Source organism: Podarcis filfolensis, assembly GCF_964270895.1.
Source record: "Podarcis filfolensis genome assembly, chromosome: 3".
Lineage (NCBI taxonomy): Eukaryota > Metazoa > Chordata > Lepidosauria > Squamata > Lacertidae > Podarcis > Podarcis filfolensis.
Window position 1 is genome coordinate 101,147,236 of NC_139606.1, and position 20,459 is coordinate 101,167,694.

Here is a 20,459-nt window from a genome sequence, read left to right on the forward strand (position 1 = left end):
GCATTCTGGATTAGTTGTAGTTTCCGGGTCACCTTCAAAGGTAGCCCCACACAGAGCGCACTGCAGTAGTCCAAGCGGGAGATAACCAGAGCATGCACCACTCTGGCAAGAGTGGTTAGATTTGAGTGAACGAGAGAGAAAAGTTATAGTTTGCCCACATTCCCGACTTCTGGGCAATGAATTTCTTCTCCCACCCAGCAAATGCCAACAGCAGGTATTCAACAGATGCAGCATTTTCCAGCATGGTGACTCAACGGGCAGAGGCCTTGCTTGTTGTTGAACGGCTGCCTGGCATGCAAGTGTTAAATGCACACGAGCCTTGCCCAGAAGTGGCCGCCTTCAAGTACCTCCATTCCTAAAACGCTAGGCTATTTTCTTTTGAAGTCTGGTTGGCATGAGCTGGAGCTTTGTTCTCTTGCAACATTTTGCCCCGTCGCGAAGAAAAGTCTTTTGTGCAGAGGAGTGGAAGCCCTTAATGCTCTTAATCTGGGTCAGACTTTGGACTGGTCTCTCAGGTTTATTTTTAAACCAGGGATTAATGACGCTTCCTCGTTCACCGACCAAAGGTTTTTCCTCTCTCCCACCCCCCACCACCTGCCCCACCTTCTTCCAACTGCACCGAGTCTTCTGAGAGGGGTGAGAACGGACTGGGGAGAAATGGTTGGCAAAGAAGACCGGGCCGTCTCTCTCGAGCTGGGCCAGAATGAAGGCATCGAGAACAACGGGTTTGTTCAAAGCGAGGAGCTGGAGGGAAAGGAGGCCGATGCCACAAGCCAAGATGGGTTGCCAAAAACATGTACTCTTTTCATAGAGTCTGAAACGGCGGAAAAGTTACCAGTGAGGCCTTACGCGGGGATGCCCAAAGAAGTGCTCCTCCAGTTCTCATCTCAAGCACGCTATAAAATTACCAGAGAAATACTCTTCTGGTTGATCATTGCATCCTCGCTGCTGCTTGTGGCAGCTACGATTGCCATTATCGCCCTGTCCCCCAAATGCCTTGGCTGGTGGCAAGCCAGCCCCATCTACCAAATTTACCCTCGGTCGTTTAAGGACACCGACAGCGATGGGAATGGTGATCTCAAAGGTAGGTGTGTCAGACTTATTTTATCTTCAGTTTCCTTGCGTTTCTATCCTGCCTTTCTTCCATCATGGTTCCCAGACAGTCACTACCTGGACTCACAGCTGAGTCGGCAAGATGGTGGTCTCACAGGCTGTAAGAATATATCTTAGCCTTTTCCTTCCTTTTTTTTTTATTAAAATCTTTTTTATTCAGTTTTACATTCTACATTTGAATTAAAACATTAATCATAATCATCCCTCTGAATTCTTAGACTCCCCCCCCCATTATCAAACATTTCCTACTGCATCACATAATTTCTCTGTTTTTCTTTCAGTAATCCATTTCACCTTAGTTTTTAGTACATTACAGGCGTTACTCAAATCCTGCCAAAGTTTTTAGTTGTTTACAGTGTTCTATATCTTAGCCTTTTCTGTTCTAGTCAAAGTAATGGAGAGTGAGTTTTCCTGACCCAGAATATTTTTAAAAAATATATAAAATGTATCTTGAAGCCTAAAATTGTGGACATATGTCCCAATCTATGAGACAAGGAAGTTATAAAATAAGGGACCCTGCAGGAAAGGAAATCAGGTGGAATGTTAAATCATAACTTCAACATTAAGTCATTTTCACACCGGACCTTTTAAAAGCATTCTTACACCACTTTAACAGTCGTGGTTTCTTGCAAAGTACCCTGAGAACTGCAGTTAAGGGTGCTGAGAGATTGTTATGTGATTCCTGGCAGTGCTGCCATTCCCAGCACCCTCAAAAAGCCACAGTTCCCAGTATTCTTTGAGGGAAGCCATGGCTGCTGAAATGGTTGTGAGTGCTTTAATTGTCAAGTGGCAAGAGATGTGACTGTTGGCAGTGGGGCTGCATCCCCCACCACACCTGAAGGCGGCAGTCTAGCTTGGTGGTTGGTTTTTTTTGCAGGGTCAGCTCTGCCTTCCAACATCTCACTGCTGCTTTTCTGCTGCCCACTCGGACAAATGCTGCAGCAAAATGAACACACACCTTGAGAGCAGAGCGCTAGGTATGCTAGCACGGTTTCTGCTGGGAAGGCAAGTAGGCAAGACACACAGACAGACCATATTAGTAAAAAGCACCCCTGCTACTTCCGGGGTGCCAGGTCAGGAGGAGAGGAAAAGCTGAGTGTGCAAAATAGATTTGTCCTCTAAATTGGGGAAGTCTAACAGAAATGGGTTTGGTCCACTGCAGTGAGCATCCTTCACTGACGTGCATGTGGATTTTCTTGCATTCATGTTGCAGGATTTATTTATCCACACAAACACATACCTAACCCCAACCCCCATGCAAGCCCTTGAGGTTCTTCACATAGCCAGTGCTGGCTGGGAAATGCCATTGAGTAAAGGGAGGACAGGTAAATTTAAAAAGCATAGATGCACATGTGTAAAAATAATATTTAGGGAATAAGGGATGAAAGCGTTTGTAATTTTGAAGGCAACTTTTTCTCTCTTGCCTCTCTCCTCACAATGCTGCTAGAGACCATCAGTGCTAGATAGACTAACGGGTCAGTTAGTCCATCTAGCTCCATATCAGACAGGCAGTGGCTCTGCAGTGCAAGTCCTCCAATTGGGAAGATATCTGGGATTGAAACTGGGACCTTTTGCCCAAAGAGCAATGTTTTCTGCCACTGAGCTATGGCTAGATAAGCCTCCTGGGGAAAGCCTAGCTAGTGACAATGTTTGTGGGCTGGTAATGCTTATTCATTTCCCCCCAAGGTACATAATGTTAACTCTCCAAACCCCAAAGACCAAGGTACGAAGGGCTGCCTTAAGGCTTCCTCTGTATGTTGTTGTTGTTTAGTCATGTCCAACTCTTTGTGACCCCATGGACCAGAGCATGCCAGACACTCCTGTCTTCCACTGCCTCCCGCAGTTTGGTCAAACTCATGCTGGTAGCTTCGAGAACACTGTCCAACCATCTCGTCCTCTGTCCTCCCCTTCTCCTTGTGCCCTCAATCTTTCCCAACATCAGGGTCTTTTCCAGGGAGTCTTCTCTTCTCATGAGGTAACCAAAGTATTGGAGCCTCAGCTTCAGGATCTGTCCTTCCAGTGAGCCCTCAGGGCTGATTTCCTTAAGAATGGAGAGGTTTGATCTTCTTGCAGTCCATGCAGTGGCGTAGCGTGGGTTGTCAGCACCCAGGGCAAGGCAAGTAATTTGTGCCCCCTAACCCGTGGATTTGCGCCCCCTAACCCGTGGATTTGCGCCCCCTAACCCTAACCCCCAGATGTTGCGCCCGGTGCGGCCGGCCCCCCCTGCACCCCCCACGCTACGCCACTGAGTCCATGGGACTCTCAAAAGTCTCCTCCAGCCCTGTATAGCCCCGCCTTTTTACTGAGGGCATGAATTGCAAGTAGACTTCCAGGGTCCTCCACTTTCAGAGGAAAGGGCGGTGTGGTGTTCATACTATACATTAAAGCACATCTCCCCGCTCCCAAGAATACTGGGAAATGGTTTTGGGAATTGTAGTTCTGCCATAGGTAAACTACAGTTCCCAGGATTATTTGTGTGGGGAAGCTGCTTTAAATGTGCTTCGAATATGTGGTGTGGATGAAGCCCAAGTAGCTAAGGAGGGCCGTGCCTTTTCTTGGCACCTCCTTTCTGTTCGTTTTGGTGTTAAATCAAAACTGGTTTATTTGAAAGAGAAATAGATCATTACGGGACGTTCTGTTTCTGGCTAGCAGCATTCGCCTTGCTGCTGTCGGCTCCATTTTGCAAAAGTGGGAGATGCATATTTTGAATAAACACTCAAAAATATTCAGTAAGAAATATAAGGTAAGAGCTACAGCTCACTGCTTGTCCTTTTCTGGAATGCAATGTCAGATGACCCCAAAGCTACTAGGCAACTGTTTGTATCTGAAGAATGTGTAGCAGCCCTGATTAAGGCAAAGATAAAGAGAGGTTTGGGAACTGGAAGAAGAATAACAGTCATAGTGAAGGCAAAGGCAAAAGACAGTTTACCTAACGGAAAATAGAAAGTTGTACCTTTGGCCCTGAAATTATTCTTATACAGTGGTACCTCGAGTTACAAACGCCTCAGGTTACAAACGCTTCAGGTTACAAACACCACTAACCTGGAAGAGTTACCTCAAGTTGAGAACTTTGCCCCAGGATGAGAACGGAAATCGTGTGCCGGCGGTGCAGCGGCAGCAAGAGGCCCCATTAGCTAAAGTGGTACCTCAGGTTAAGAACAGTTTCAGGTTAAGAACGGACCTCTAGAATGAGCTAAGTTCGTAACTAGAGGTACCACTGTAGTCTTGTGTCTTAGAAATCTTTCCAGTTAATGTTTCATGAAATTAAAAGATCTAGAAGGGTGGTTTGGGGGTTGTTTTTAAATACCCTACATTCCTAATAAAGAAAAAAAAAAGGATACTGTAGCTATTCTCAGGCAACACCAAAGCTTCTTAGGAATTATTCTGCCATGGAGACTTGGACCCCCTTGGTCAGTGTTTAGTTAATTCTGAATGGGAGGACATTCCACATCCCCTCATCTTCCCCAAAAAGCCTGCTGCCAGGTCCCATGGCTACTGGTAATGCTAATCCATCTTGCTCCTTCTGTCTCTGGGACTGGCAATCCAAACACTGGGTTTTATTTATTTGCTTGCAACATCCTGCCTTCCTTCCACCATGGAACCCCAGTGGCCTACAAGGGGTTCCCTGGTGGTCACCCACCCAGACACTATCCAGAGCCAGACCTGCTTAGCTTCAACAAGGTGGTGACCTCACTTGCCTTCAGACCATACCCTAAGATGGCCCACTCCAAGACTAAGGAGAGGCTTCCTAGAAGTATCTCTCATGCGTTATAACACTTGAACAAGTTAGGAACAACAGCAGTTGCAAACCTTACCCTATGTTATTGATATTGGATTCTGGATCATGTGAACCAAGAATGGAAGGAAGTTTACTTAAGCAGACTTTCCTGCCTCCTCCTTTCCATCACTGCTCTCTGTGGTCTCCAAAAGCTGCTTCAGAGGTCTGGGAGAATGGGATGGTACTGAACATAGGGAGCTGCTTGCTAAAGGAGTGGGGGAACTGGCCAAAATCAGATGGATGGAATGGAATATCCTGGAAGAGGTCCTAACAGGTTGGCTGGTTCAAACACAAGGCAGGAGCAATGTTCTGCAGTACAGCATTAGTTGTTGTTGTTAGTTATTAACCCACCTTTTATTCAAGGAGCTTGAGGCAGTGTAAGTGTCCCCGTCCCCCCACCACTCATTTGGGACTCTTAACTGTCCTGTAAGATGCAGAAGGAGTGAACTTTGCAAACCATCAAGAATTTGAACCAGCTAACCCCACTGGTTGTTACGGCAGTTTGTTCCTTCCCCTTTATTTTCCCTACCTAGGTATCCAAGAAAAGCTGGATCACATCCAGTATCTAAATGTAAAAACAATCTGGATCACATCTGTTTACAAGTCTGCCTTACAAGATTTGGGATATGGCATAGAAGACTTTCGAGACATAGACCCGATGTTTGGAACCATGAAGGATTTTGAAAACCTGGTTGCAGCGATACACGATAAAGGTTGGCTTTGCTCTATGTTTTATTCTGGATTGTTTCATTTGCTGTTTTTATGTGCTTTGATCTTTTCCCCCCTTAAAATTATAAAACCGTATAGAAATGAAATGGAATGAATGAATGAATGAATGATGATACATCCCACTTGGTTAGCTAACTTATTGATAACAGAATTAGCCATTAAGTTGCATCTGGAATGCTCATCCAACAGGGAGCGAGGAAGATCCATTCTGTAGTCTACTGGATCCAAGCTATGTTTTACTTGGTTTTGTGAAATGCTTAGTAGTTTTTATTAGATGCTAATTAACTCACTTGGTCTTCGGGACAGGATCTTCACAAGCCCTTTTAGCAATTTTTGGTAACAATTTCCCCCAGCTTGGTCCCAGTGCTTCACATGGTTCAGCTCAGTAATCTTTGCAATAAGCCTTTACAGTAAACAAGCAAGATTATCCCCCATCTGCTATTGTGCACCTGTTCAATCAAAGCCAAAGACTTAGTTCTCTTCTAGGAACAATGCAAGTGTGTGCAGTTTGACAGGCTGTTTTTTTGCATCCTCTTGCGCAAGGTTTGAAAGTGATAATGGATCTAATACCTAACCACACAAGTGACAAGCACAGCTGGTTTCAGCTTAGTCGCAATCGGACTGAAAAATACGTGGATTATTACATCTGGCATAACTGCACATATACCAATGGGACCACCAAACCACCGAATAATTGGGTGAGTACAGAACTCCGGTAGCACAAAAATAAACAAACAAAACATGCAGCAATGTAGGCATAAGCCTCACACCATGTGGTTCAAACAGTGACCAAACAGAGAGGCCTGGTGAGCTGTATTTGGTTCCTGAACCTGAGGTTCTCCACCCGTTATAAGGTATAACGATGAGAGGCAATATGTTTCTGAATACCAGTTGTTGGAAACCACAAGAGGAGAGACTGCTCTTGCGCTCAGGGCCTGATTGCAACATCTGGGTGGCCACTGGGGAAAGAGGATGCTAGATTGGATGGGCCCTTGCCTGATCTAGCACGCTCCCCTTATGAAATAGTATTGGTCTCCCTTTTCCCCTCAATGATAGACAGCCTCCTTGCTCTTGCAAACAACCTCTGCTTTGATCACAGCAGCTCAGCTTTCCCAGTAAATGCCATTCACATTTACGGTATGTCTGGCTGTAGCACGTCATCTCCTCTTATGTAGCCTGATTTCATTAGGACTGCTATTAACATATGTATAATATATAGAGACATAATATATATAATTTGCTAAGCAGCGTTACTGCAATAGCAACTTCAGCTCAAAATGAGAACACACACACACACAAACTTGAATTGTGAAATCACATGGTTACAGAATACTTTGTTCCCGAAAACATTGGCTGGGAACAAAAGTCCACTGACTCCAATAGAATGCTCTTATCAATTAAGAGTTTAGTCCTGTGCGCACTTACTCGGGAATAAGTCAAAGGGAGTGAATTCTGACTAAACACATTTAGGATCAACCTGTTAATCAGTAATAGCATCGTAAGTGTTGGGATGTTATTAAACAGCAAGCGTTTCCAAACAAACAAGAGATGTGAAATTCAGCTTCTTACGAGATATTTTGCCCTCCCAAGCACACATGTGTCACGTAAGTGATTTGGTTGTTGAAGCATTAGCTGCTGTTGCTTGTTTTCTGCTTCGTTTGATCTTAATTCTTTTTTGAGTCTGCTTTTCTTGCTTACTTTCGGCCGCTCTCTGTAGAAACCTGTTGGCAGGAAGCGACACATTTCGCATGGCTAGTTCGTTGTGACATAGCCCTTGTTCCAGTGGGCACGCCAGCCTAGGAGCCTCCTCATCACAGCTGTCTCTTCCCCCTGCCAAACATGACATCAGAATGAAACAAACCGGCTCATTGTTAGATCACTCTTTTCTGTTTCTGTAATGCAAAGATGTCAGACACTGGTTTCACTAGGATGAAAACTCTGCTCTCATTTCCCACATTTTAATCTGAGGCTGGAGCAGTTTGGGAAACGGCTGCAGAGGACAGTTTCAGAAAACACTGCCTTGTTTTGCCATAACATGCCCTTCAATGTGTTTCAGGCCAGAGCACAAATTGTGAATTTGGCAAACAAATCTGTATTGAGAAGTAATTTTATTTTAAACATTTTGCCCTGTAGTGTGCTTGCACTTTGTAAAATGAGCTTTTCAAACATAGGAAGCTAACAAGGAATATTTGGTGTTATGTTGGAGGGGATGCCAGGAGGTGTAAATCTGTTCCTTTTTTTTGGCAAAGGGTGTTTAAGGAGATAACAGAAATCACTGGGTTGGTATCTCACCCCAGTAAAATTAGCAAAGATCTATAATAAATATTCAAATCTCTGTTGGAGATGTAAAACAGAGGTGGGGACGATGTAGCATATGTGGTGGGGGTGAAGGTGGTTAAACAGTTTTAGATTGTGGTACATGAAGAACTTTAAAAGATATTTAAAAGTTCAATTTCCAAAAAGCCAGAAACATATTTGCTGGGCTTAGTATCCAGTGACATCCCCAAGGACAAAAAGAATGTATTCCTTTACACAACAGCAGTGGCTAGATTATAAGTGGCAAAAAATTGGAAAACAGGAAAAATACCAGAATTATTAAAATGGTGAGCCAAATTTTGTTCAGAATTTGCTGAGGTGGCAAAATTAATGGCAACAATCAGAGGCTGTCCTAATCAAAAAAACCCACAAAGAGTGGGAGTACGTAAAGGAATACATGGAAAGATCTGGTTTTGGAACTCAAATTTAATAGGCGATAGGTAAAAGCCGCAAGGATACAAGATGATATAATTTATATGGAACAACAAATACAAATCTTAGTTAAGGCAATGAGAAATAACATTATGTAGAGAAGATCACACATGGGTGAAGGGAAGTAAGGGGTATGGGGGGAGGGAGGTATAGGGTAGTATTCAGAAAATTGTTAAGGATATATATGGGATTTAAGAGGCCAAGAACAAAGAGTTATAAGAAGGAGACTAACATTAATGAAAAGTAAAATAAGGAAATCTGAGAAGAAATTGGTACAAATGAAAACATATGAGTCATGGTTTTGCTTGTATTTTGGCTGTAAAGTTTTCTGTTCTAAAGATTGTGTATAAAATGAGTTCTGTGTAAAAATCATTAAAAAAAGAAAGAAAGAAATCACTGGGTTAAAGCTGACTGCAAGTCCAGAGGTGGCATTATTATCAATTTATGATGGGGTGGAAGGTTCGCAGGCTATGAAGGACTTGCTCACAAATTTATTGACAGCTGCGCACATTATTAAAGCTAGGAAGTGGAAGAGGCAAGCAGAATATAAAATGGAAGAATGGTATAAAGAAGTGTGGGATATAGCTATTAATGATAAATTAACATGTGCCATTAAGGTAAGATGGGGAATATGCAGGAGAAATTATTTCGAGGAGATATGGAGGGTGTTTGTAGAATTTGTACTGTTAAAATGGAAAGGGGTCAAACCATCGCAAGAAGTGTTGAAATTTTGGGAGGTTGGATAGTTACAATGGAATGGTCTCAGTGGTGGGGTGCACATTTTTGTTGTCGTTTAGTCGTTTAGTCGTGTCCGACTCTTCGTGACTCCATGGACCAGAGCACGCCAGGCACTCCTGTTTTCCACTGCCACCCACAGTTTGGTCAAACTCATGCTGGTAGCTTCGAGAACACTGTCCAATCATCTCGTCCTCTGTCGTCCCCTTCTCCTTGTGCCCTCAATCTTTCCCAGCATCAGGGTCTTTTCCAGGGAGTCTTCTCTTTTCATGAGGTGGCCAAAGTATTGGAGCCTCAGCTTCACGATCTGTCCTTCCAGTGAGCACTCAGGGCTGATTTCCTTCAGAATGGCTAGGTTTGATCTTCTTGCAGTCCATGGGACTCTCAAGAGTCTCCTTCAGTACCATAATTCAAAAGCATCAATTCTTCGGCGATCAGCCTTCTTTATGGTCCAGCTCTCACTTCCATACATCACTACTGGGAAAACCATAGCTTTAACTATACAGACCTTTATTGGAAAGGTGACATTTTTACCCTTATTTATTTATGATTATTACTTTGTCAAAATTAAATTAAAAATTGAATTCAACCAACCAACAAACCTAGGAAGTGGCTTTGTCTGAGTCGGAGCATAGGCAACATGCCTGCTTCCAGACATTGCTGGACTGCAACCCCCATCTACATTGGCTTCTCCCGGGCCTACACTGAATGGCAGTGGGTCTCTAGCACTTCAAACAAGGATCTTTTCCAGCCCCATCAGGAGATGCTAGGGATTGAAGCTGGAGCCTTCGACATGAAGAGCAGGTGCTCTTCAACTAAGCTATGACCCAACTGTTTTGCACATTTGTTTTTTTTATTTCATTGGCTTATATTTAAATGAAATTAGACTAGACCACTGTGTTTTCCTGTTGCCCATTTTGAACGCTGCCCCTTTAGGCAACTATTTAATTGTCAACTTTTATGATAAAGGTGCAAACCAGAAAAAGTCACGCATAAGACAAGGTGGCAGCCCCATTCTGAGTTCTTGACTCCCCCCCACTCCCAAAATAAACACTATTTCCTAATGGTTGCCATTAATTTGATTTTGAATTGATTTTAGAATGCATTTCAATTGATTGATTGTGATTTTATGTGAACTGTGTTGCTTTTATTGTTGTTGGCCACTCTGAGCCCGGCTTCAGCTGGGGTGGGCGGGATAGAAATAAAATTTTATTATTTTATTATTATTATTAATTTGATTATTTGCATGCATTATTTATTGAAATGCCTGTATGCCACCTTTCTTCCATGAATGGCACTCACAGCAACTGACACACTTCCAGCGCATATTTTTAACATACAGAAGAAGGGAGAAGGAGAGCAGAGGCGGTTTGAGGGTCACACTGGGTGCCAAGCTGCAGCTGGTGCCACAATAACACTGTAGAATGGAGCGAGAGAGGCGGGGGTGCTGAATCTCCAGCAACCCTGGATGGCAGTAGCTATCCAGGGCTATCTTTCCTTGAACGAGGCCCAGATTCCTCCAGTTGCCTGATTTGAGATTTGGGCCTCGGCTGACTTTAATGCGCATCCTTAATTATAACCCGAGGGACGCGGGTGGCGCTGTGGGTTAAACCACAGAGCCTAGGACTTGCTGATCAGAAGGTCGGCGGTTCAAATCCCTGCGACGGGGTGAGCTCCCATTGCTCGGCCCCTGCTCCTGCCAACCTAGCAGTTCGAAATGACATCAAAGTGCAAGTAGATAAATAGGTACCGCTTCGGCGGGAAGGTAAGCGGCGTTTCCATGTGCTGCTCTGGTTCGCCAGAAGTGGCTTAGTCATGCTGGTCACATGACCCGGAAGCTGTCTGTGGACAAATGCTGACTCCCTCAGCCAATAAAGCGAGATGAGCGCTGCAACCCCAGAGTCGGCCACGACTGGACCTAATGGTCAGGGGTCCTTTACCTTTACTAATTATAACAACAATGATTCTAAATAGTCTGATTTTTTTAAAAAGATATTGTGTTCCGTATGTAATCAGGTGAGCGTGTTGGGGAACTCCAGTTGGCAGTACGACGAAGTGAGAAACCAGTGTTACTTCCACCAGTTTGGAAAAGAGCAGCCGGATTTAAATTTCCGTAACCCAGATGTTGAAGAAGAAATTCATGTAAGTAATCAATTGCCTTCTGATCACAAAGGCATGCACATGGTCTTTGGATCACGCAATATGATTTGTTGATCTACCTGTTTTGCTAATATATAATATAATGGGGAATAATGAGCATGTTTGAAAATCCTGTTGATATCATTGCTTTATTATCATTTTTTAATAGCCAGCTCTTCTAACAATTTTTGAAGGGCTCTAGGTTAAATAATTATACTGAAACACTATGGAAGTGCTCTCAAGTCCTTTATCCCAATTAGTGCCATTGCCTTCCGTTAAGAGTTTGGGTGTAATCCTTGACGCCTCCCTTTCCATGGAGGCGCAGGTTACAACAACAGCCAAGGCGACATTTTTCCACCTTCGCCGCATCAAGCAGTTGGTCCCTTACCTTTCCCGCCCCAGCCTGGCCACAGTGATCCATACGATGGTCACCTCCAGGCTTGACTACTGTAATTCGCTCCACGTGGGGCTGCCCTTGAAGCTGCCCCAGAAACTCCAGTGGGTGCAGAATGCTGCAGCGAGGCTCCTCACAGGGTCTCTGCCATGGGAGCATATTCACCCAGTGCTTTTCCAGCTGCACTGGCTCCTGGTGGAATACAGGGTCAGATTTAAGGTGCTGGTTTTGACCTTTAAAGCCCTTCACCGCCTAGGACCCTCATACCTACGGGACTGCCTCTCCCGGTATGCCCCACGGAGGACCTTAAGGTCCACATATAGCAACACCCTAGAGGTCCCAGGCCCTAAGGAAGTTAGATTAGCCTCAACCAGAGCCAGGGCCTTTTCATCACTGGCTCTGGCCTGGTGGAACGCTCTGTCTCATGAGACCGGGGCCCTGCAGGATCTGATTTTTTCCGCAGGGCCTGTAAGACAGAGTTGTTCTGCCTGGCCTTTGGCTTGGAGCCAATTTGATTCCCTCCCCCTCTTTCTTTTTCCTTTCTCCTCCTATGAAGAGACTGCATCCTAATGTTTTAATGTTGTATCTTAATCTTTTAAATTGTATTTTAATCAACTTGTTTTTATTATTGGTTGTTAGCCGCCCTGAGCCCGGTCTTGGCTGGGGAGGGCGGGGTATAAATAACAAATTATTTATTTAGTTATTTATTTACTTAAAAATCTGTTGTTTCCAAACCGACCTTGAGTACAATCCAGAGGGTGCTAGTTGCATTTAGCTCCCATTGGAATCATGGTTAGTCATGACTAACTTCCTGTCCCGATTTCAACTTCTCTGGATCAAACTCCTTCTGTCCAGATCTAGATCTGTTTTAGGTCAGTCCACTCCCCTGTTCCATGCAGAAAATCTCATCATAAGACTGCAACTTCTATAACCAAACATGATTATCATAAGGTAGTAAACTTCCTCTATTGAGTGCCCATAATAAGGGCTAAAGTACATGTGGCGTGCAGCCATGTCTTAAAAGCTAAGAGGCTGCTTCTATGAAAAACAGCTCCAGGAGCGGGAGATATGTAGTGAAGAATTAGCATGGAGGAGAAGCACAAAGGTCTTTACTTTCCACTGCAACTCTCTCCAAGCAGCCCCTCCCTCCGTGTACTTTTGCAAACACTCCATGGACCACCTGAGTGAACCTTGTGGACCATGAATGGTCTGCAGACCACAGTTTCGGAGCCCCTGTTGTATATCCCGCAAGTTCCAGGAAGCATGGCTAAAGGCCAGGGATGAAGGGAGCAGTAGCTCTGTGACATCTGCAGGGCCAAAGGTTCCCCACACCTCTTGCTGACAGAGCTTTAAGCCAATCTACATTTCTTTTACGAAACTCAAAATACATGAAATGTATTTGCTGTGATTTCTGACACAACACAAAACAATTCTGCCTCTTCTATCCGTTTAGGAGGTTATCAGATTTTGGCTCCGCAAAGGCGTCGATGGGTTTAGCATTAGTACGGTCAAATTCCTGTTGGAAGCAACACATCTGAGAGATGAGCCTCAAGTCAATAAATCCCAAAATCCGGTAACAATTTTTCTCCTTTGTCCTCTTGCAGTGGTACACACTTCGGACCGATAAGGATTCCTTACATTTTGTTAGTGAGCTGTCCTAGCTGAATAGGCACAGAGGCAGTTTATATTCTCAGAGGCAATGTACCTCTGAGCCATAGCTGTCAACTTTCCCCCTTTTTAAAGGGAAATTCCCTTATTCCGAATAGGATTTCTCGCAAGAAAAGGGAAAAGTTGACAGCTATGCTCTGAACACCATGTGTTGTGGACAAACGGGGAGGGGGGGTCAGCTGTTGGGTTCACACCCTTCTTATGGCTTCCTAGAGGCACCTGCTTGCCACTGTTAGAATGCTGAACTAGATGGACCTTTGCTCAGATCCAGCAAGGCTCTTCCTATGTCCATATGGGGTCTGCCAGAGACCTTGGAAGGCTACAGCTGGGACTGGAAGAGATGGACCAGTGGTATTATTTAGCTTCAGATGTTCTTGGGCATTGCCTCCAAGGCTTTTGGAAAGTTATAGGACTCAATTCTAACTAGACATTCATGACCTCCTATAAACCATATATATATATATGGCACCTGTGGTTCCACAATAGGAGAAAGGTGGGATATGAATGTATGAAAATAAAAGGTAGTTTTAAATATTGTGAATTGCAGTAGGGACTGACTTGGTCAGCACTTCCTGGGCCAACGCGTGGATCCGAACTTGGTCATCCATTGGACTTTGGACTTCCTGAATGTTCTGATGCAGCTCTTATATTAAATGTTAAAATGTATTGGGAGATAATACATTTAGAAATGTATTTTTAAATAGAAAACAAAATCTAAATATGTATTTAGAAGGAAAGATTCATTTCCACATGGATTTATTACAAATTTGCAAATTAATGCAGAAATTGAACAGAATGGATTTAGGAGCGAGTGGTGGTGAAAACGGCGCAGGCCAGAAATAGACTGATTTATCCATTTCAAAATTCTAGGTCCCCCCCCCACCTTTTTTTAAAAAAGAAGAAACACCCACACTGCAGTTCTTTTATAACTTGAGGGAGGGAGGGGGAAGAAGTGTGGTGGTATTATAAAGGACACCTTCTGAGAGGAACATTCTGGAGTGCCGCCATTGTCTCAGATGTCTCTCTCTGGAAGGGCCTAGAAAGTTAGGAAGAGGAGTAGTGACAAATATCCTATTGCTCTTCAAGGACACTATCACAGCCTATTCTGAACTGTATCACGACTACACCACCACCCAGGTTGGCATGCATGATATTGTCCGCAGTTTTCGGCACACCATGGATAAGTTCAGCAGTGAGCCTGGAAGATACAGGTAACAATACCACGACGTCTTCATTCCTTATTCTTTTCATGTGATGGTAAAAGTCACCCCTTTTTCCTAGGAAGCAGTCTGAAAACGTTAGCAGGTAAGAGTGAATGTCCCCATCCCATCCCAGGAACTCACTGGAACCATCTGCAAGAATGCCTTCTCTCATACAGACCTGGCAATCCACTAAGATCAGGGGTCAGCAACCTTTTTCAGCAGGGGGCCGGTCCACTGTCCCTCAGACCTTGTGGGGGGCTGGACTATATTTTGAAAAAAATTAATGAACGAATTCCTATGCCCCACAAATAACCCAGAGATGCATTTTAAATAAAAGCGCACATTCTACTCATGTAAAAACACGCTGATTCCCAGACCGCCCGGGCCGGATTTAGAAGGCGATTGGGCCAAATCTGGCCCCTAGGCCTTATTTTGCCTACCCATGACTACAATTTTCAGGGGAAGCCTTATTAGTTATGTCATGGCCTGCCAGTCAAGTCTGGCCTTTTAGGGCAAATGGAGCACTGCCCCACCAAACCCAGCTTGCTCTCAGCCAGCCCCCAACTACCTGCCTTCTTACATCCAGTCCAGCGGGTGGCGCTGGCTGCCCAACTTCCTCCTCCTCGGGCCCCATCCGCACTCACCACTTTAAACAGCCATGGCTCCCCCCCAAAGAATCCTGGGATGTGTTGTCTGTTTAGGGTGCTGAGTGTCATTAGGAGTCCTGTATTCCCCTCGGAGAGTTGCAGTTCCCAGAGTTCCCTGGGAAGAGGGGTTGACTGTTAAACCATGGGGAACTTTAGCTGTGAGGCAAATAGGGGCCTTCTAACAATACCCTTGCACCCTTAACAAACTACAGCCCCCAGGATTCTTTGGGGCAAGCCATGACAGTTGAAAGAGATATGATACCGCTTTAAATGTGCAGCGCGGATGGGGTCCTGGTCTCAGTGCTGCCTTTGTGGAAGTCAACAGGGAGGAGGATGGGGCCCAAAGGAGAACGTGACAACATCTGGTGGGCCAAAGGTTAGCCAAAACCTGATATAGGTGAATGATCAGCCAGTTGTACTGTCAATGTGTATTCAAGTAAGTGTGCAATCACGTGTTTTAATGATTTATCATTACAGTTCAGTATCCAGTTGCAACTGGTCCTTCATCATTGGATTTGATAATGATAAATATCGCATTAGCCTAAAACAGGGACGTCCAACTCCCAAGAGACTGTGATCTACTCACAGAATAAAAAACTGGAAGTGATCTACCCATGGGGGGGGCAGGTCAGAGTTCTTGAGGTTTTTTTTAGGGAGGAAAATCTAAATTGTCCACCTTTTTTAGGGGTACAGGTCAAAGTTGCTGAGCTTTTTGGGGGGAGGCTTTTTTTGGGGGGGGCTGCAACATCAATCTATAAGCATTAAGTCATCCTGCCAGTGGAAACTCCATCTTCTGTTCTTGAAATCCTGTGCAGATAAAGGGGAAAGGGAGGGGGCGGGGCCGAATGCTCATTTCCCCCCACAGACAAAAATGAGCCCGCTATCGACTGTGATCGACTTCTAACAACAGGGGGTCGACCTGTTGATTGTGGTCGACCTTTTGGACATCCCTGACCTAAAAGATGTCCCTAGAACGGAAATGCTGTGTTTTGGCACCAGCTGTACTCGGTGTCTGACTCCTGTGGAATTAGAACATTTTTGATTTTCAGTGTACTTAACCCTTCCAGCTGTTGAGAGGCCTATTGTTTTTGGCCAAGATTTCAGAGGCCCAAGTGAAATTACAGAGTTCCATCCGTTTATTGACCAGAGTCCCCTTCCAATTATTTGCTCTTCTCAATGGACCCTAGCACAATAAATTACTCTGGATGGGGGCTGAACATTTTTCAGCACGGAACAGTTCAGATATGGGAGAACTGAATTTCACCACAGACAGAGGAGATGCCTTAAGAGTCATTTTGAGATAGATGTCAGTGCTTTCCCCCCTAGGAAAATGGGTGCTGGAACTCACCATGAAGTTGTTACAGTGTCACACTTTTTAACCAAAAAAAGAAGAGGTGCCAGTTCTGCGTACCCTTGAGAGCCCCCTGGGGGAAAAGTGCTGGATGTGATTCACTAGATCCCAACAATGGTACCATCAGGTCAGGACTTGGGGCAGACATCTATGGCCCCACAACAGCACCCCCTCAAATGCAGTTGGCTTACCACGTTTAGAAGTAAGTGAAATAACACACACTGCTATCTGAGGAGAGGAGGTCCCATAAGACCAACAATTCCAGAGACTTAAATGATCTAGCTATACCACTAGAGGGACTCCAGTCCAGCAGAGGTTCCTGCTGGAGGAAGGACAGTGGGAAGACAATTTTTTCTGATCACCCCTTCCCCCTGCAGTCCCTTGGGCCATCTCCTGTACTGTTATGGTAAAAACAAAAAGGTAAACAGTTTTTAAACTGTTATGGATGGTCCACCAACTCCCTAAAGCTGCTTTTCAAAGGAACTCCCCCTCTCCTTCTACCTGTGGGAACATACCACAAGCATAACCCTGTTCATGCTGAGTCTGGATTTAGCCCAGTAATTGTTAAATTGCCTTGTAAGAACTTTGCCATGTAAAATGTAAATCATTATTGGGATTCAAGGAGAATCAGAGCCCAGTGTTCTGTTATCAAGTCCTGTGGCAGGTTTTCCATTTTCTGTTTTGTTATATCAAATGAATGCCACTTCTGAAAATCACGGGCAAGAAAACCAAACAGATGTTGTCCTCTTTTCAAGATTTATGGGCACAGAGGCAAATGACCATGATGACGTTGAGAGAACCATGATGTATTATGGGACACCTTTCATTCAAGAAGCAGATTTCCCTTTCAACTTCCACCTCATGAACATGCAAGAAATATCAGGAAATGGCATTTTTGAAATTGTGTCTTTGTGGATGAAGAATATGCCGGAAGGCAAATGGCCGAACTGGGCGGTAAGCTTCTGGTGACGAAGGCTTTTGATAGTCTCCCAGCTTGGCACACAACCTTTTATGACACTTGCAGGTGGCCAAATAATTGCTTGTTTTATTTATTTAATCATATTTGCATCCTTTCTTGCCTTTAAATTTATCGCAGCATTATCGATAGGGTGGTTATCCCTTTATATGTCCACAAATACTTTGTGAGGCAGAGTAAGGCCCAGAAATAGTTAAGAGCATCCAGTGAGCTGCAGGCTTCCTAAAGATGGCTGCTTTTAACCCCTTCGCCGCATTCCAAAGGTGGTATGCCATGTCCACTGGGCTGGCCCTACCATTTGGCAGAGTGAGGCAGCTGTCTGAGCTTGCAGATAGTAGTGTGGAGGGGGCAGGGAGCAGTGGCGATAAGTTGGAGGGCATTTCTGTCTGTCCCATGTTGCTTGTTCTGCATCCTCCAAGCTAGCCTGCGGCCCTGAAGTGTGGTAAAGAATGCTTTGCTGTCAGCTGCCAGTCCAGTAGATCAAAGGGTGGGGCTGCCATCTTGTCCTTTGTCTCAGGATGAAAAGTGTCTTGGACTGGCTTTGGTTATACAACAGTGAGAGTGTGAGGTTTAGCAAAAATCCCCCTCAAAAACCCTTCTGAGAATAAGGCGTCAGTCCCATGGCTCCCTGGACGGGGGTCCAATAAATTATTATTATTTTTTTTAATAAATGTTTATTAGGATTTTACAACACATAAAAATCAAACAAAGACATATCAACACAAAAAACAAAAAATACACACTTAGTAAAAAAAAAAGAGAGAAAAAACCCACTTTTAAATTTCAAGGTTCTATATCCCTCTTTCCTGACCTCCTCACATCTCCCTTTTTTGTGTTCCTCTTTATTCCGTCAAATTCAGCAAATTCTAACCCTCTTTCACATCTCATTTATAATTGTGTACTCCCACTTGTTATATCTCTAATTTCCCCTCTTTTTTAGATCCTTTTTTTCATACCTCTTTTAACCATATCCCAAATGCCGTGTTACCTTTACATCCCACATCATTTTAACATTCAAACAATTTACTATATTTCTGTAGATAATCCTTGAACTTTTTCCAGTCCTCTTCCCTCAACTCTTCTCCCAAGTCTCGAATTCTGCCAGTCATTTCTGCCATCTCCATATAGTCTATCACTTGCATCTGCCATTCTTCCACGGTGGGCAAATCTTGTGTCTTCCAATATTTAGCGAGAAGTATTCTTGCTGCTGGGGTCCAATAAATTAAATCAACACGACAATCTCGCCTAGTACAGCAGGATACTGAAAACTTTTCCAATGATCAAAATGATGACATTCCGTTTGTCTGTTTGTGCTCCATTTTGTACCTTTGGAGAAAAAATTAGGTACCCTGCTGTTTAAATTTAATATTTTGTCGCACACGGTTTATTTGGCTTTGATAATTAGACTTCACCATTGCTTTGTATTTAGGGCCTTGGAACAATTTATTCCCTCTGCTCTGCTGGAGCAAAATCTCTTTTAGCGGAAAGCAATATTAAACCAGCTTTATTGTGAATATTGAGTGCTATGATTAAAAAACATGTAAGCACTCAGTCAGTATATACAATAAAATATATTTCCATGGAGGGCTATAGTCTAACCAGGTACTTCATAGTACAGGACATTAAAAAAGAAAGACAATGCTCATAGGAAAGGCAGACTTCACTAGTTCAATCAGTCATTAATTTCATACTGCTATAACAAGATATGGTTCAAACCAGGGTTGGGAAACCTCAGGACCTGGGTCAAATGCAGACTTCCAGGCCTCTTTATTTGGTCTGCAGGACTCTCTCTAGGCCACACACCCTTCCCAGGCCACTCCCCTTACTGTTCCTGCTCCTCTTGCCTGGCTGCCATGTGTCCTACTATACAAAGCCAAGACACATTCAATGTTCCACTCATTTTTTGTCTCCAGACACAGTAACACTAGAAGAGTCCTGTGGGATCAAGCCAAAAGCCTATCTCATACGTACCCCCCCACACACACACCTTGAAGGCGAAAACTGGGACATCATCTTCCCATTTTCTCTTGTGAGAGAACGGCGACCATTCTGGGCACCATGATCTTGCACCACAATCCCCACCTGAAAAAGTGTATTGGGGGGCACAGTGCCCAAAAACATGCATTTTGGGGTGCCGCATGAGATTGCAGCCCTGAAAAGCACTTTTTTCCTGGGGGAAACTGCAAACTAGAAATGTCTGCCATACTCTCGTGAGAAAAAAATGGGATGTTCTGGTTTTTCCAGGACACTTGCAGGATATGCTATCTAGTCCAGCGTTCTATTCTCACACTGGTCAGATGTCCATGGGTAGCCCACAAGCATAACTTGTGTGCAACAGCATTCTCCTCAACTTTTGATTCATAGCAACTGGTATTCAAAGGAATATTGTCATTGTGGGTAGTAGCCATTGATAACCTTGTCCTCTGTGGATTTGTCTGTTCCTCTTTTAAAGTCACCCACCAATGGCCTGCAGCCACCAGGTTTCCCATCAGGGACTGTGGTTTGTGGGTGGAGAAAGATATCCCATCTCTTATCTACATAGCTTTTATTGAGGTGGTGCCTTTGGAGTCTGATAAAACAATATACTTTCCTGTTAGGCTGGAAACCCCAACAGTGCTCGGATTTCCTCTCGGATTGGGAAGGAATACATAAATGTCATCAACATGCTTCTTTTAACTCTTCCTGGAACACCTACAACCTATTACGGTGAAGAAATTGGAATGGAAGATACCACATCAGAAAATGTGAGTTTGGAAATTCTTGAATTCCACTCCCATGTAATAACCATGCTACTGGGGATGCTGCTGATGTTTCACCCTTCGTTGATGATCAAGCCGTCTTGACTTTCCCAGTGCTGTTAATTCCCCCCTCCCCAATGCCTGTGTTGTTCTTGTTTCTCCTAAAACAGGACTGGTGGCCTTCCAGATGTTGTTGAACTATGACTGCCATCATCCCTAACCATTGGCCATGCTGTTTGGG

At 44.2% G+C, this 20,459-nt stretch overlaps 1 protein-coding gene across 2 annotated transcripts in view; it reads left to right on the forward strand.

Moving 5' to 3' along the window:
* SLC3A1 (solute carrier family 3 member 1) overlaps positions 1–20,459 on the forward strand; it is a 24,659-nt gene continuing 4,200 nt past the window's right edge. For both annotated transcript variants that reach the window (XR_014545827.1, XM_083605095.1), the window contains exons 1-8: positions 1–1,084; positions 5,425–5,604; positions 6,164–6,318; positions 11,120–11,245; positions 13,090–13,209; positions 14,391–14,515; positions 17,260–17,458; positions 20,078–20,224. Coding sequence is in view for 1 of the 2 variants with exons in the window: in XM_083605095.1 (XP_083461221.1) it covers positions 307–1,084; positions 5,425–5,604; positions 6,164–6,318; positions 11,120–11,245; positions 13,090–13,209; positions 14,391–14,515; positions 17,260–17,458; positions 20,078–20,224 (1,830 nt within the window). In the remaining variant the exon portion in view is untranslated. The remainder of the gene's footprint in view (positions 1,085–5,424; positions 5,605–6,163; positions 6,319–11,119; positions 11,246–13,089; positions 13,210–14,390; positions 14,516–17,259; positions 17,459–20,077; positions 20,225–20,459) is intronic.